The following is a 17685-nucleotide window of genomic DNA, read 5'->3' as shown; positions in this document are numbered from 1 at the left end:
CCGGCAATTCCTCCACCCTCCGCCACCGTCCGCGAGCTCCACCCAGCTCCGCCACCCTCCGCATTAAAGTCGACGTCTGACAGGAATTCTAGAGTCCATCGCTGTCTTGCCCCAGGAGTTAATGCACCTTCCCATTTCGAATTCGGAAATTACCGCGAGTTGCTCCCTGGCCAATTCGACCCGGCGCTCCCCTGCGGCTCACCTGGTCACCAGAACAAGGCAGAGAACAAGGCGGAAAAGGGCTCGACTCGGCTCCTGCAGCCCACCAGAATAAGGCGGAAAACAGGCAGGTTCATTCATTGAACCCAATCCTCTAGTGATATGGTAGTCTAGTTTCAACGATTTTTATCAAAAACCTGCCAAGGCATTTTGTTCTCCAATTTCAGCGATATTTATGAAATTGTTATCTGCCAAGGCATAACAATTTCATAATATCAAGCTTCAACACGTTCTCAAAAGTACTGTCATTGCAACAATATTTAAGGGCAATTCTGTGTGCTCTGTTGTATTTATATGAATAATTTAGCTTACATCATCGAATTTTTCAGGTTCTTGATAAAAATCACTGAAATTGGGGAACAAAATGTAGCCATCATGAGACTGAACCCTGCCTTTTGCCTAAAATTGAGCTTATTGAGAATGAAGAAGCAGAGCTTAATCAACTGTGACCGCTTTCATCCCAATAGGAAGTAGGCTTTCCAGATCTAACCAGATGAAATATTAAACTGTTTTCACATAAACATGGTGAAGTTTTAGTTTTCAACATAAGCAGGCTTTCCAGATCTAACCAGCTGAATATTAAACTGTTTTCACATAAACATGGTGAAATATTAATTCTGTGTGCTCTGCTGTATTTATATGAATAATCTAGCTTACATCATCGAATTTTTCAGGTTCATGATAAAAATCGCTGAAATTGGGGAGCAAAATGCAGCCATCATGAGACTGAACCCTGCCTTTTGCCTGAAATTGAGCTTATTGAGAATGAAGAAGCAGAGCTTAATCAGCTGTGACCGCTTTCATCCCAATAGGAAGCAGGCTTTCCAGATCTAACCAGCTGAAATATTAAACTGTTTTCACATAAACATGGTGAAGTTTTAGTTTTCAACATAAGCAGGCTTTCCAGATCTAACCAGCTGAAATATTAAACTGTTTTCACATAAACATGGTGAAATATTAATTCTGTGTGCTCTGCTGTATTTATATGAATAATCTATCTTACATCATCGAATTTTTCAGGTTCATGATAAAAATCGCTGAAATTGGGGAACAAAATGCAGCCATCATGAGACTGAACCCTGCCTTTTCCCTAAAATTGAGCTTATTGAGAATGAAGAAGCAGAGCTTAATCTGCCGTGACTGCTTTCATCCCAATAAGAAGTAGGCTTTCCAGATCTAACCAGCGTTTTGGGAACCCTTTTGGCGGTCACATCTCCTGTAACAGTTACCTTGTGGGCGATTGTGTCAACTTTGTAGGTCTCTATGCCCTCAAGTTTTTTTATGGCCCTCTTGATTTCCTTAATGCACTTATCACAGTGCATTCCCACTCTTAGTTCCACTACCTGCATGACCATCACCAAACATATCCATGACTATGATGAACAGAGATTGGTATACAATGAATGGTTTGCAATGAAGGTAGAGGTTGTGTCATGTTATATATATATATATATATATATATAATAAGGTTTTGCTAATTGTTTACTGGAAGTTATAAATTCTTTGCTTCTCTCGAATGTCTTTTTGCAGGCACTCAGAAATAGCACAGGCTCCGGAAGTTGGACCGAAAGCTTTGATTGACCCTAGCCAGCTCTTTATAAAGGCACCAACTGGATGTTGCTTTACGTTCATGAATAGCTTTTTCATTTATTTATATAGGTGTATTGCTACATTTCTCCAAATATAAAGTGAGAGCTTTTCCTTTATATAACTTGGAGAATAATGCTTGAAGTGCGATTTTTATTAAAATGACCAAAAAACAATGAAATTTTATCTATTATATAGATATGTGGATTGAAGGTTTGTTTAAATTCCCTCTATAAATTTCCCAAATTGGTCACTGGAGTTTTATGTGATTTTTTAAGGTGAAGCCTTTTGACAAGAGTTTGTTGTGGGACTGCTGTAGACGTAAAAAATTTTGCTTGTAGCTTGAACAATAGCATATAATGACACAACTATATAACAAGACTTCAGGCCAGATATTAAGACACAACTATTTTGTTTTCTTTCATTGTTGTGTACCTCGTGACATCTTTATTGGGCATTAGACTCTTTTTACTAAAGCTATTTTCTATGTAAGCTCATAATTTTGTAATAATGCTCTAGTCCGAGGCCTTTATAGTACCATATCTCAATGCAATAGAAGTAATGGTTATGATGAATTGCTTCTAAAAAACCTGTGGCTGTTCCAGTGTATGGTAGGAGTAACAGTGAGATTCATCAGCGCTTTGTTCGCTGTTGCATAAACCCATAAAAATATGGGGAGAGGCTTGGCTCCTAGTCCTACAGAGTTCCGTGCAAGCCAATTTTCTCTCCTTCTAAGTCACAAGAATTCTGCCTTACAAACTGTTTACATAACAAAATGCAAGAAACGAACATTCAGCTTTAGATCTCCATAAGAAATTGGATTAAATGCCATTCAAAGAACAGTGAGAGGTGCAGGCATAGGGGAAGAGCCTATATTTTTGTTGGCTACAATCACCAAATCGAAGAGCGATCCAATCAAAACTTCTTTGAATTCTAATAGAGACTTTCTTAGGATGTTATCCAATGCCTTCAGCTTAGACAGTACACAATTTCTGTGCTCCTCCCTTTCATAATATATTCCCCCATTTCTAGCTCTTTGAAGCGAGTCACCTATTAGGTTCATCTTACGTTGGGATACCCAAGCCAATCTTGATCAAAGGATGGTTCCTGGGGCTTTTTATTCGATGGCCTCCCTGTCTGGCTCTACGCTGGGATGCCTCTAGGAGCTCCCAGATCGAGATTCTGGATAGAATGATGGAGGATGGGATCTTCTACACTTAAAACTACTTTTCAACATATCCTGAACTTTTATGAGGATATTCTTTTTCTCCTCTGGGGGCAGATTTCCCATCCTATTGAGGTCCTTAACTCTCTAGAGTGACTGCAGGATGTTCCATGTTTTTCTGAATCCTCCTTAGGGGAGGGAGGTGGTAGAACGTATGTCTCCAACCAAAGAAAGATTTTGTTTGGTGGCAAATCCAAAAGCGAAAATTTGTTTGGGCTTAAATTAGCTTTTGCATTATTACTGCAGTGAGAAGTTGTTAAAGAGTGTACCGCAGATAGTCTTCTACAGCATTTTCCACATGTGTTACTGATATAAGCGTTTTTCTGTTACAGCAACATCACACACACAATGGATGCATACAACACTGGGCACATCACTATATCTAGGATTCTAGGCTTCCACCATTGAAAGCGCATGCATGAATGCATGTGCTATCTATAGTTAGGATAAGCTAAGGTTATTGTTAGATTCCAGTTCTAGAAGATTGCATATCATTTCTAAGTAAAACAAGGCACACACAGTTGCATGTGTTAATTTCATTTTATTAAGCAGTGTTCAAAATGTAGATTAAGTGCAAGTTTAGTTAGGTGCATACATACAGATAAGGGTACAGATCTCTAAGAGGATCCATGTTTGAATGCTTCAGATCATCTCCAATGGATGCGTTGTTGTACATGTGTCCAAATTCATTGGGCTTACTCTTCTTCGTCTATAAAGTATAAAGTAAGGGTATAGGCTCATTCATTTAGTTCAGCAACAAGCAATGAATTACCCTGTTGTATTTTTCCTATAACAAATTCCAGTTCAGAATTAATGAGAAAGAAATAACAAGTTTTGACAGTTCATCTATTGAGCTTCTGTTTTGCTTTTAACAGTGATTTAGTATGTTGTAATTTGTATTCCTGCTTATTAACAACACTGTGGTTTAGGACAGAAATGTGAGTTTTAGTTATATATTTTCTATAGTATGTATTAGCCAGTGTTCCAAACTTTAGTGATCTAAGTGAATTTTGCCAATGATTGGCACATGGATCTAAGACAAGTTGTGGGGTGAGAAGCCCTTGTTGATCTAATGATTGTAAAGTGTAGCTTGTTTGATGTTGTAACAATGGAGACTCCCGATATGCAAGAAAGTCATTTGTACCATGAATGTTGAGATAACAGTTTCTTTTAAAAATCGCAGATTTGTGGTAACTTGTTGAGTAGGTGACTGTGCCACCTACAGATCCCCAAGATCTGGTAAAACACAATAGGAAGGCAGTGGTAGCAAAGCGAATCCTGTTGGAATTAGTGAATATCACTTTATCCCTCATATCATCAGGAAGAACACTGCAAAAGAGATGTATGATGACTTGGGAACCTTATAACAAAGTGTGAATGTATCCAAAAATATGTTCTTAAAGAACAAGCTCAGCATTAACTGCATGAGCAAGACAAATATAATGACAAGCTATATCATGAAGATAGCAAAACTAAGAGATCAAATTGTAGCAGTCGGAGACACAATTGAGGATAATGAGCTAGTTCAGATTTCTCTTAATGGCTTTAGACCATCGTGGCACAATTTTGTCCCAAGTATCTGTGGTCAAGAGAAGCCTACTTGAGTTCAAGCACTTGTGGGATGATTTCAATGGAGAGGAGATGAGACTATAGCATGTAAGATGAAAATGCCAAGCTTTCGCTTTGTATATATTTGTTTCAAAGGAACTCCTGGCTAGTTTATGTTCTGTATGTTATTGTTTATTTATAATCGTATGTTATTGAAAAAGCCATATATGGAATGCCTCGCAGAATTTTGTTACCTTTTTGGATGGACTAATAATTGATGAGTGCCCTTTTTTATGATGACATTGCAATAAATCAAATATTAAAATGAGATAGGGTCAGCATAAATATCTTGTATTTTATGTATAAGTGGCCATTATATTACCCCATTGTTTTAAAGATTTTGTATATGTCCAATGTACAAACCAACCGTCCAATTATTTACTTGAAAGCAGAAAGATATTAGATACATATAAACCGGTGATCCAAACCTTTAAAGCTATGAAGGAACTTTGATTAACACATCCACTGATTACCAGATATTACTTGTTAACAATGAAATACAACAACATTGGTTTGAGACATTGTGCCATTAAGATATTACTATTCTTTTAATATAAACATGGATCTACCATGGAAAGGAGATCAACATAGCACTTGAGAAGATGACTCAGAGAACCTAGCAACAATTGTTAAAAGCCCACTTAAAATAGATATTGGCCTCCATTTTGGCCAAATTAAAAATTCTTCACCCGTCAATTATTCTACATAGTATCATAGGCACTGACCAAAATAACAAAATAATAAATGTGAAAATCCATACCACCCAAATCTTAAAAAATATTAAAAGAATGCATAAAACAATTACTAATTTGAGTAAACTATATCAATCACAAAATTTCCAGAAAAAAGATTACAAAAATTCAACAACAAACACGAAATACCTACTAACCCTAAATAGGCTCTCCAGCTAAATGAAAAGTTGTATCTCTGCAAATCACATTTTCTCATATTTTACCCAAAATATTTGTTGCCTCCATTTAAAACAAATTGAACATCAGATTAAACAACAAAGCAATCCAACGAAAGTTTACAGCAATGACAAAATGAGGAAGCATATAACACTATATCCTGTTCTCTTTGATTATAATTTTCCCTGCAACTACTTGTAGTCCCTCTTTGATGATGCGACTGCTGTCATATTTTGGTCTCTAAAGACATCAGTGTCAGTAACAGGCTGAAATGAATTTGCAACTTATTTTAAATGATCACCCAAAGTCTTAAAGAAATCTTGTGCAACTGTCCTCTGCCATTCATCCAGTTGATTAACAATCTAGAATCCCTAAACACCTGCAACTGAGAAACATTGTTGTTCAGAGCACATTTGAGCAGAAACCTTAATGTCATAAATTATTCATAGTTGTTCTAGCTCCCAATCCTGCAATCATTTCAACAATTTCATTTCCAGAGAGATGCAAATTACTCACAATAGTGCCTTTTTCTGAGGTTCCATCAAAGAACTCCTAAACTTGTATTTTATTGATTACCAAATGGAGTGGAGCTCAACATCAAAAGTGTAGAAAAATAATAGATTGCTAGCAAAAGGCAGGGTTCAGTCTCATGATGGCTAAATTTTGTTCCCCAATTTCAGTGATTTTTATCAAGAACCTGAAAAATTCGATGATGTAAGCTAGATTATTCATATAAATACAACAGAGCACACATAATTGCCCTTAAATATTGTTGCAATGACAATACTTTTGAGAACGTGTTGAAGCTTGATATTATGAAATTGTTCTGCCTTGGTAGATAACAATTTCATCAAAATCGCTGAAATTGGGGAACAAAATGCCTTGGCAAGTTCTTGATAAAAATCGCTGAAACTAGACTACCATATCACTAGAGGATTGGGTTCGATGAATGAACCTGCATGTTTTCCCCCTCATTCTGGCTAGATGCAGGAGTTGAGTCGAGCCCTTTCCCGCCTTGTTCTGTTGACCAGGTGCGCTGCAGGGGAGTGCCGGGTCGAATTGGCCAGGGAGTAGCCCGCGGTTATTTCCGAATTCGAATTGGGAATGTGCATTAACTCCCAGCGGCAAGACGGCGATGGATTGCAGAATTCCTGTCAGAGGTCGACTTTAATGCGGAGGGTGGCGGAGTTGGGCGGACCTCGCGGAGGGTGGCGAAGGGCGGAGGAATTTCCGGCGGCCAGAGCCGGAGGTTTTTCCGAGCAGCGATGGAAACCGGCCAATTCCTCCGCCTAGGTAGACTACTCCCAATATAAATGAGTATCTAAGGAAGAGACCAACCTTAGCCTATTGAGGCAAGATCTCAGCTGAATGAACTTGACCACGTACTCAAGCTTTGGACCAATACCTGTCCCAGCTCTCTTCTCGTGCTAACACACTCACAAATGAAATATCACATATGTATACTGACTCGTTACTACTACTTGAACCTTACCTACCCGAGCTATAATACAACCAGATAGCCTAGGACCATCAATCGATCGGCTAATCCGCTCAAGCAAGAGAATAAGAGGACTAATTAGACACTACGCAATTAGACCTATGTGCCTTATCATGCCTAAATAAGACTCCTTCCCCATTTTTGAGTAGGAAGACCTATAAATCGATATCATAAGTAGTGGAATTTCCAAGCTTGAAGCAACAGACATCACGATAACTCAATTTTCAATGTTTGGCATGGTATTTGACCCTGCCCCCCTTGTCTTTTGTCTTTCTCTTCATACATCGACCATACAATTGATCTGAAAAGGGATGCCTTGACTTGAATTCAAATCATAGGAATTCCAAACAAGTTGCCCATGTGCTTTTTCCTCATCCACTACTACGTGTAATCATAATGCAACGAGATAGTAGTGGGTAAGCTAGGACTGAAACGAGTACTGGTTCTCCCACCACTATTGGCTAAGGCTAAGCAACTCGATCTGTATCTGGAAATGGAACTATATCTGAAACTAGAGGATCTGCTACTATACCTGCTGCTTAAACAGGGTTGAAACTACTGGATCTCCATCTCGATCTTATATATCTGCATCTGGGACTGCAACTACTGCTTGTGCCGCTTCTGGAACTACTGAATCATCGACTTCCAGCTTCATCAACTGAACTAACATAACCAACAAAATGAACAAGCCAGAATCGACTTCTTATATTGCTAGTGCTGGTACCACTGCCAGTACTGGTAGTGGATAAGTTGGAACGGGAAATCAGGGGCTAAAAACAATAAGCAACCCCTTTTCTTATCTTTCCTAACGTGTCTCTTAACTCCCCTATACATTTCTAAAGCTTGGTGTGTCCACCCTGCATTTTCTTGGAAATTTTTCCATAATGCTTCATATGCTAATGTATCTCTTTTAAAGAGTTCAAACGAGTGCCCGCCCGACTGTACGTCAGCTCAAGTATGCCGTGAACTGTATCAAGTTGTGTTTTTCAGGATGTAAGATTTTCTGATGGTGTCTGCCAAGGCTGCATTCTTGGCAGATCTTAGATTTCACCAGTCTCAACATTTCTGTTGTTTTCAACTCCAGTTCCCCTGTTCCTCCTACCCCTGTTCATCTTGCTTAAAGTAGGGACTAGCTGTCACGCAACCGTCTTGTTTTAATTGTAATTCATAGTGTGTAAAGGAGTTAGAGTGAGGAAATGGAAGAATGGATCGAGAATCTAAGAAAATCGCTCTTTCCTAATCTTCCCATCTTAGTTGAATTACAAATGGTCTGTAAAAATTAGTTTAGAAAAATATTAAGATTACCTGTTAAAATTAATTTAGTTATACTATAACATTGTAAATATTCCACCTAATTTTATTTTATTGATATATTCTTTGATTTTATACTCAATCAAATTAAATTCAATGTATTATGCTTGACGCTTAATCGCAAATAAGATAGCCATGTATTATGGTTAATCCTTAATTGCAAACTTACAATTTGCAAGATTGTTTTATATTAAATGTATTATACATATTATTTATGTCTCATTTCATTTATAGAGTTATACATTGAATATATATATATATATATATATTTTTTGGCCCACGACACTTTGGATTGACAGTGAATTGGTGCATTGTTAAGGCACTCCTTGCAATAGGTCACTAGTTCAAATCCCCCGTGGGTGCTTACCTACCAAAAAAAATATACATATTTTTCAACTTTAATATTTTTAATATAAAATAAAATAAAATATCTTTATTTGTGATATTTATGGATATCTATTAGTTATAGTTGAGTAATGGAAAATCCTGGTTGTAGTAGATATGTGGATGTGTACATTCTATATTAAAAAGGAATGGTTTGAATAATGGATTGTTCTATTTATTTGTGTGTATGAAACTAAGGCGATGGCATGATTGATCATTTGATTGTTTAAAAGAGAGAGGAATCACGAGCTAATTAGATTTGAAATCTATGGTGAAGCCATTTCTCATGCCTTGATAATTTGCGAAAAATATCGAATATGATGATGATGATATACAATATACATTAGAGTATACATGATAAAAGTGCTTAAGTAAGCCACATTTTCATTTTTCCAAAGGAATATCCTATGCCATAGAAGACTTCGTTATTTATTTTTGGGACAAATAAGATGAAAAACAATCAATCAATGCCCTTATATTGGTCTGTAGAAGTAGGTCACAACTCAGATTTCTTGAATGAATCCCTACTCTCATGGAGAAGCACGACCAGAGTAAGAAGATCAGGCCAATCGATCATTTTGGTCTCTTTTCAATAAATCAGTGTACCATCTAGCAGAAAGCTTTGGATATCTCTTCAAATTTGTATCTTTGAAATCCATGTGGTATAATCCAAAACCGAGCTGATAACCATATAAAACCTCGAAACTATCCAGATGAGCCCACACAAAGTAACCACGAGTGTTTGATCCATTCCTACTCACTCACGTTCCAACTTCAAGAAGAACGGACACCAAATTCCAGGTTTCCCCATGGATTAATAAATGGAGAGAAGTATTGATAGTGTACTTGATGGCCGCGAGCAAGCTTTCGAAATATTGATGGAGGAAGGCAATATGGAGCCTACAATATTCTTCATACAAGAAGGGTAATCTCCATACATAACAGGCTCTATAAACCTGCTCAATCAGAGAAAGAATCCACACATCATAATAACAAAATTTAATCAAACTGAGTGAATTTATCATAGTTTAATGAATTTTCTATTTCTGAAATATTTCAAGAAAGCGAAGTCATACCAACCAAATTGGAAATCAATGGTCCTTTGAGTCACAACAATGTCCAAGGACGAGTTTGTAATCATGGGTACATACCAACTGTGGATCCTGGTGGAGATGTATGGACAATTAGTGCAGAGGGTCATTGTTACATGTAAGCTTCACAACTTTACTGAGTCTGAGACCATAGTATCGTGCAATTGGACCGAGTTTTGGCATATGAGCTAGTCGAAGATCATTAAGAAGAGATCATAAATTACTGAAACGATTCATATATCCAAAATAATTTAAAACCGATACGGAGGGAGTGGGATCAATGTTTGGGCATAGGAATGTAGGGAGTGGAAATGGAATTCAACAACTGGTAGAATGGCTAAACGATGAGAGATGGCTAAACGATGAGAGATGGTGTGAAATGAAACGCAAAGACCGTCACTTCAAATAACCATTTTGTAACACAAAACACGAAGCGAGCAGTGAAATCGGAAGCCTAAATGAAAAGAACTGCAATGGACACTGCCACGTTACTAGTTCAACTAAATAATTTTTTATTCATAGCTTCCCTCTCTGTCACGCCCACGAGCTTAGCATTTGCGGTGTGCCACGGGGTGATGGCAAAAACTTTGGTTTAAGGTGATGAGTCAAGACGTGCGACAAGCAGGTGTGTTCGGTTAAATGCGTCCCAACGGGCATGCGATGATGAGTTGCGATGAGCCATTGGGAGAGTCGAAAAACCAAAAATTGAAAAATCAGCTAAGTATGGGAATATGCGACGAGTTTATAGGAAGTGTCAAAAAATTGAACGAGTTAGTGGGCCGTGACAAGTTGGGTGAACCAACGCAACCTTTGGTATTTTGGTGGACAAAATACATGGTCGGCCTGGGTAGGCTGACCCACCTTGACTCTTGGAGGTCACATATATATAGAGGGCGATGTGATGGAGGAAAGGCATGATCCAACCAAGCAAGTTTAAGCATAAGCATTTGGGTTAAACACTTGGACGAGCGAGGAGGAAGAGTAAACGAAGAGGGCGAGGTGTAGGCGGACTATGGGCCGTAGTGCCGATCCAAGCAAACCAAAAAACATAGGTTTCAGGTTTCAACGAGTTGCAGGTGGGCACTCCTGCCCGGCGGATGAGTCGCAGGTGGGCGCCTCTGCCCGACGAGCCACAAAGAGAGACTCGACCCGACGAGGTGAGCATTCCTGCCCGGCAGCAAGCTGCAGATGGTTGGGAAACTACAATTCGGTAAGTTCTGCAGTACGGGTGAGTGACAGAGTTGTGATGAGTTGTGGACAAGTGTCAGAGGTGCAGACGAGTACTGGAGGTGAAACGAACTACAACGAGTGCAGTTGAGAGTCGATTGTGCGACGGATTGTTGAGGGCGACTTGGGGTGGGCACCTCTGCTCGACGAGTTGAATGAACGAGGTCGACCCTGAATGAATGAAGGGCATTGTTGAATGAGGGCTACCCTATACAACAAGAAGGGGCACTACTGAACATGCTGGCTGAATTGTGGTATTTTGGAAAAATTGTGAAGGTGAATCTTGGGGTTTCCTAGCAAAGGTTGTACATGTAAAATACTTGTAAAAGAATGTTATATTATTATTTGGGTAGACTCTAACTAGGGAGTTTCCCCTCCCATTAAAAGAAGTTATCCACTATGCATATTTATAAATGATGATGATGAATGTTATTTCCACTGTGTAAAATGATGAATGCTTAGTGTAATTGAAGAAAAATAACTAAGTGTTGAATGTTAGGCATAGCCCGTACTCATTAGTATTGGTGAAAATAAATTGGGTAGTGGTGCCACACCTGCCTATGTGTGGTTGAAAGATCACCGCCAAGATAGGGGCGTGACAGATGGTATCAGAGGCTTTATTCAAAGAATCGAGTTTTGTAGATTGAAGTGTTACTACTACACTTCGTGACAAGTTTAGCAAAGGTGAAGCATTGTGCTTGGGCCAAGCTGAACGATGAGACATGGAAAGTTGGGAAGAATTCCAAGGGAGGCTCTTGCTTACCTTATACACGTTGAAGCTGATGAAAGAAGAGAACCCACAGATTCAAGATGAACTTGAGGTCTTGGAAAGGAATGTTGAAGACAAACTTCTTCGACTTGGTTGGGCAATGGAGCAGGATGTAGCTGCAGATTGTGATGATGAAGAAGAGGAAGTTGTGATGTATGAAGATGTTGCAGATGTGACAACGATGGAGGAAGAACTTGAGGCACTTCCAATTGCTCAAGTTGAACCAGGATCGTACATATTGCAGACATTGATGGATGAAGGCACTCACATGGAGGAGCCTCATGATGAAGTAAGTACTACTTTTACTTGTGTTTCATTGGAGCTTTTGTAGGATGGGATATATGTAGTGAAGGGAAAAGACAATTTTTCGATGTGATGGACAACCTTACCATGGATGACTACGATGAGGCCTTGTGCAAAGAAGTAAGGAACATTGATTTTTGCATAGCTTGTTAGAGTAATTTGCAACCTCATGGCAGGGGGTGAAAATGATCATGACAACGAAGGAACATGATGATCATTGCATAGGATGGGTCTTGCTTTAGCCATATGGAGAATTGACAAGTGCCCAACATGACTCTTGGATAGATTGGAGAAAGGGCACACTTGAGTTTTGATGATATGATACTTGGGTGGACTTCTTCATGGTTGTGACCAAGAGGCAGTCTTGGTGGACCTTTAGTGGGGGAGCAATGATGGAAGGAACCTGTGTGATATGATGATATATATGGTTTGAGTGACCAAGTGCACTAAACCTGATTGAGGACTAGGATGAGATGACCGATGTTGTGATGGGTCTACTTAGTTAGACAACATGGGAAGCTTGAGTCATGGACATTGAGTTGGATAGATGGAGCATGGAAGACACTATGTAGGGACATTATGTAGGTGCACTTATATAGAGATGTCACTTATGGGCATCCAATGAGGAGTGTCAAGGCAGTGATGTTGTGCGGATGGATTTGCTGATGTGACATGGAGACATTTTACTTATGAGCGGATGGAGATGTTGTGCACTCTTATACAACAAGGTCATGGATTGGTTGGATTTATGAGCAGGCTATGAGAGCACTCCTACCACATGGAGGACAGAGGCATCTTGTAGTGACCTTTGATGTTGAGACATGTATGCTCACCGAGATGTTGGATGGAGATGATTCATGGAGCTAATGATGACTTGAGATAGTTGCAGCCATTGGAAACTTCATATTATAGTGGTCTTGGAGTATCTGATTCATTGAGGTGCTGAGGTCAAAGGTGTACCTGACTGTGATGCAATATTGGATGCATACTTTTGGGCACATTTATGGGGTGTGTTCAGGGGGAGTGACTTGATGGGGATGATCGAGACAAGACACTTTGGACATGATGGAGTTACAACGATGTTGATGCCTTAGTGGCAACACTTCGGCATGGGATGAGCCGAGACTTAACCTCTTTAGATATACATGGAGACTGATTGATTTATGACCATGGGCAACACATGGATGATGAGACAAGTGTATACTTGTCCTTTGATAGACTTGAGGTATGGCATATTACAGATGTGATGGAGGTTGCTTCATGGACTTGGATGTGACACATTGAGAGTTTGTTTAATGAGAAGATATTTTCATTTTGAGGAGATGGATCTTACACACATATATGGATGATGATGTTTGGATAGATGCGACTGATTGACATGCAACACATTGACACCAACATCATGGAAAACATGTTACAGATGAGATGGAGACTACTTCATGGACCTGGGCATGGCTTACTTACATTTTGATGGAGATGGGATGGATTCTTGATCAAGTTGATGTTGTGACAGGATGCTGAGAGAAATGATTGATGATGGCATGAGGAGGTGCATTCTCATGGTTTGAGCATGACAATTGGATTAGCTACCTAACTAGTTCGAGTCATGGGGGACGCTAGTGTACTGAGATGTGTTGAGTTGAGTTTGAGTATCATGGCAGCAGTTCACATCATGCTCCATGGGAGGTTCGTCCAAAGTCAACATTATTGATAGATGAAAAAGGGAGAAAGAAGTATGAACCAACACGAATGATGACCATTTAAATGTTCACAATGTTGATGTTTTAACAATGTGGCAAGAAAATGTTGATTGTCATCCAGTTCTTTCTCGACATCAGCTTTTAAAGTATATTGCAAAATATGCTTCAAAGGCAGAGAGAAGATCTGAAAGTTATGATGAAAGGTTGACCAGAGTTGCTGGTGGGATTTCATATGAGGCTCTTGTATTATCTGTGTATACAAGGTTCCTTGCTGAGATGCTTGTTGAGCGTGACGTTGGAGCTCAAGAGACGTGCCATTTGTTGCTAAATCTGCCTCTTGTTCTCTGTAGTCGGAAATTATTCTCCTTGAATGTTGGGAAGAAAGTGTACCAAAGGGTTTCGCTGCATTCTGATGAAGTTTTGTGCGGGAACAATTTCATTCAAGTTTATCAAAGTCGACCTGTTTTTTTGGAACATTTATGCTTGATAGAAACAACAAGATCATGGAGTTTTGAGGAGAAGCATAGGCAGGACAAATGGAGGCCACGTGATAAGAAGGCTATCATTCGTGTTTGGCCACGGTTTTATGTTGTTCCTGATGAGGGGTTAGAAGAGTTTGAAATTTTTTGCTGGAGTGAGTTGCTTTTATACAAGCCATTTCGTGACATTGGTTCAGATATTGGGTTGTCTATTGAAAGTATTGTTGAGAGTTGGAGAAATTGGAGATATCATGTGTGGCATGTTGATCGAGGCCCTTTGCCAAATAAAGGCGATGAAGAGGATGTGGAGCCACTTATACATGAAGAAAATGTTGATTGATATTTTGAAGAGTGGCAGGTTTTTTCGCGGTTAGTTCCTCCAAGCTGTGTAAACATTTCAGACCTTGATAATCTTGGTAGAAGGGACTTTGATGTTGATTATAATTGGCAGGAAATGATGGTGTCAAATGATTTCTTAGAAGAAGGGGTCAATTTTTTAAAAATGCATAGTCTGCAGGTGTTTTGAATTCTGGGTTCGTTACAAACACATATTTGTCACCTTCGTCTCTATCAAAAAAAAAAATTTAATAATAATAATAAATAAATAAATAAATAAATAAAATAAAAATAAAAATAAAATAAAAATAAAATAAAAAATAAAAAATAAATAAAAAATAAAAAATATAAATATAAATAAAAAAAAAAAAATAAATAAATAAAATAAAATAAAATAGCTACTTTTGAAATTATTATTGGACACTTTTCTAATGGTGAAAATGATGGTGCTTTGAAAATGATTATTTCAGCTGGAACAGGGAAGTCTTCTCTCATTGGGTGTATTTCTCATTCTCTTTCTAGTGCAACAGCGAATGGAAAAAGTACATTGGTATTTCTTGCTCCAACTAGTATTGCTTCTTTTAACATACGTGGGAAAAAATACATTCTACTTTAAAAATTCATATAAAGGATATGAAGCCATTGCGTGGGAAAGATTTGGCAGTGTTCTAAGATGAAATGAGACATGTTTGATATATATTGATTGATGAGATGAGCTTTATAGGTCCAAGGCTATTCATACAAATAGATTCTCATTTGCGAGAAGCCTTTCTTGAAAATAAGGACTATCCTTTTGGTGGTAGGTCCATCATTCTTGTGGGTGACCTTGCCCAGCTGCCTCCTGTTAAGGATAAACCATTGTATGTAGGTAGAACAGTTAGGAAAGTTTTGTGGGAAAGCTTCAACATTGTAGTCGCTTTGGACAAAATTTATAGGCAGCAAGGAGATGATCCCAGACAAGCATCTTTTCGCAATCTTTTAACCAATATTAGAAATGCAGAGCCTTCTCTTGTTGATTGGGATTTTCTTATGACCCATCTTGATACTTTCTTGGATCAACAACAAAGGATTTTGTTTGATTCTTCTATTCACTTATTTGCGACGAATAATCTCGTCAATTTTCACAATCGAAAAATGCTTAAAGCGTTAAGTTCTCCTATTGCGAGATGTGTTGCAGAAAATAATAGAAGAACATAAATAATTGATATTGATGATGATATATTGGAGCATGAAGTACTGCTATGCTGTGGAAAACATATGATGTTAACGTGTAATTTATGGGTTGAAGTTGGTCTTGTTAATGGTGCACTTGGATATATTGAAAATATTTTCTTTGCGCCTGGTTCAAAGCCACTGCAACTTCCACAATTTGTTATAGTTATGTTTGAAAAGTATTGTGGTGTTCCATTTGATAAGGATTTTCCAATTCTTGTACCTATTCCGCCTATTCTTAGGGGGAATATGAGGCAAATTCCTTTGAAAATGGCATGGGCATTGACAATACACAAATCACAGGGGATGACTTTGCAACAAGCCACTGTAGATATTGGAGACAGAGAAAGGCAAGGTCTAACATTTACAACTATATCGAGAGTGAAATCAATAGATGGTTTGCGAATTTCACTGCCTTTTTCTTTTCAACGTTATGCAAAAATGAAATATAGTGCATATGTTACACTTAGAAAGAAAGAGGAGGAGCGATTAAAGTCAATATCATTTTTGGGGTATTTATCTTCAATACAGTTTAGTGTTTATGAATTATTTTTTAAGTAAATAGACTATTTCAAAGCAATTTTTGTTTGATTTCTTGAATTGTAGTTGTTTGCAATTTTTTTTGTCATTCTTTTGAATCCTTTTATATTTATGTTTCAATATGAAACAAGCAAAATCATAAATATATAGTTTTGTTTCTATTAATTTGTTCTCTTTCAATGTACTAATTTTAATTGTATATTTTTGTCAGTGATTGAAAGATATGGAGAACATTGATGGTAATTATTACATCAGAGTGATTAATTCAACTACAATAACCATTAGTTTTGTTACTTTTATTCATGCAAGGTTTGATAGAAGACATGGCTTCCATCATCATTTTGTCGATGAGAATACCCGTGTTTTGAGTGGAATGAAATCAAATGTTTAAACTTTATATTTGCATGAAAGAGAATTAGGGAGGAAGACGAGAAGGGACCGACTTGAAAGTGTGAAGTATCGTGATCATTATCCTGTTGATTTGAATTGGTATTGCTTTTGCCACTGGGTGTGTATTGGAAGAGGCTGCTATGAAATAATTGTGTTGTCGTCGAGTGTTGAGAGTTGAATTTTGTTGTCGAATGTGTTGTTATTGTTATTATTATTTCTTTCAATGTTACTAAACGTTGGATTGTTGTCCTATAATGTTTAAAATTTCAGCTCATTTGTTTGTTACAATGTGAGGAACATTGTCAGAATCGTCCTTTCTTAACTATCGTGAATGTTTGCTAGTGATTGACAACAATTGTTGTTGATGTTGAAATTTATGTTCTCTTCAATGTATTTAATTTTTCCTATGCTTATACTTCATTAATAACATTATTTTAGCAACATTTAACATTCGTTAATGTTATGGTTTTGTATATCTATTTTTGTTGTTAATTTGATTATTTATTTTACCATATTTCTCTATTATAAATAATACTAGATAATTAGGTTATTAATTTTTATTAATATGTTTTATTTAATCTCATCCTTTGTTTTATTAAATTTGTTCAATTATTTTTTTATAATATTTGCTTATATGTGCTATTATTAATTTCTAAAATTATTTTAACTTTTTTATTATTATTAATAATGTTAATATTAATATTAATATTAATATTAATATAAATTATTATATCATATGTCTATCAACGTTTATTGACCACATTTATATTAATATAACTTTGGTTGTGCTACTACCACATTAACAACCCAATACTTCAAATAAAAAAATTAACAATTAACTTCTTTTTTCAAATAACAATTCTGATGGCACAGGCCCCAGGCCTCTAATAGCAGATGG

General features: G+C 37.5%; 1 protein-coding gene across 1 annotated transcript; it reads left to right on the top strand.

Moving 5' to 3' along the window:
* Positions 1-13920: 13920 nt before the first annotated feature.
* On the top strand, positions 13921-14649 carry LOC149230827 (uncharacterized). Its single transcript, XM_089381429.1, has one exon. The coding sequence runs from the start codon at positions 13921-13923 to the stop codon at positions 14647-14649; it is 729 nt and encodes a 242-aa protein (XP_089237555.1).
* Positions 14650-17685: the final 3036 nt, after the last annotated feature.

This window comes from Pinus tabuliformis, chromosome J (genome assembly GCF_031772625.1).
Source record: "Pinus tabuliformis cultivar Carrire ecotype Pingquan chromosome J, CPIR1, whole genome shotgun sequence".
In the NCBI taxonomy this organism is placed as follows: domain Eukaryota; kingdom Viridiplantae; phylum Streptophyta; class Pinopsida; order Pinales; family Pinaceae; genus Pinus; species Pinus tabuliformis.
Note: the sequence above shows the minus strand (reverse complement) of the source record. Positions and strands in the feature narration are given on the sequence as shown.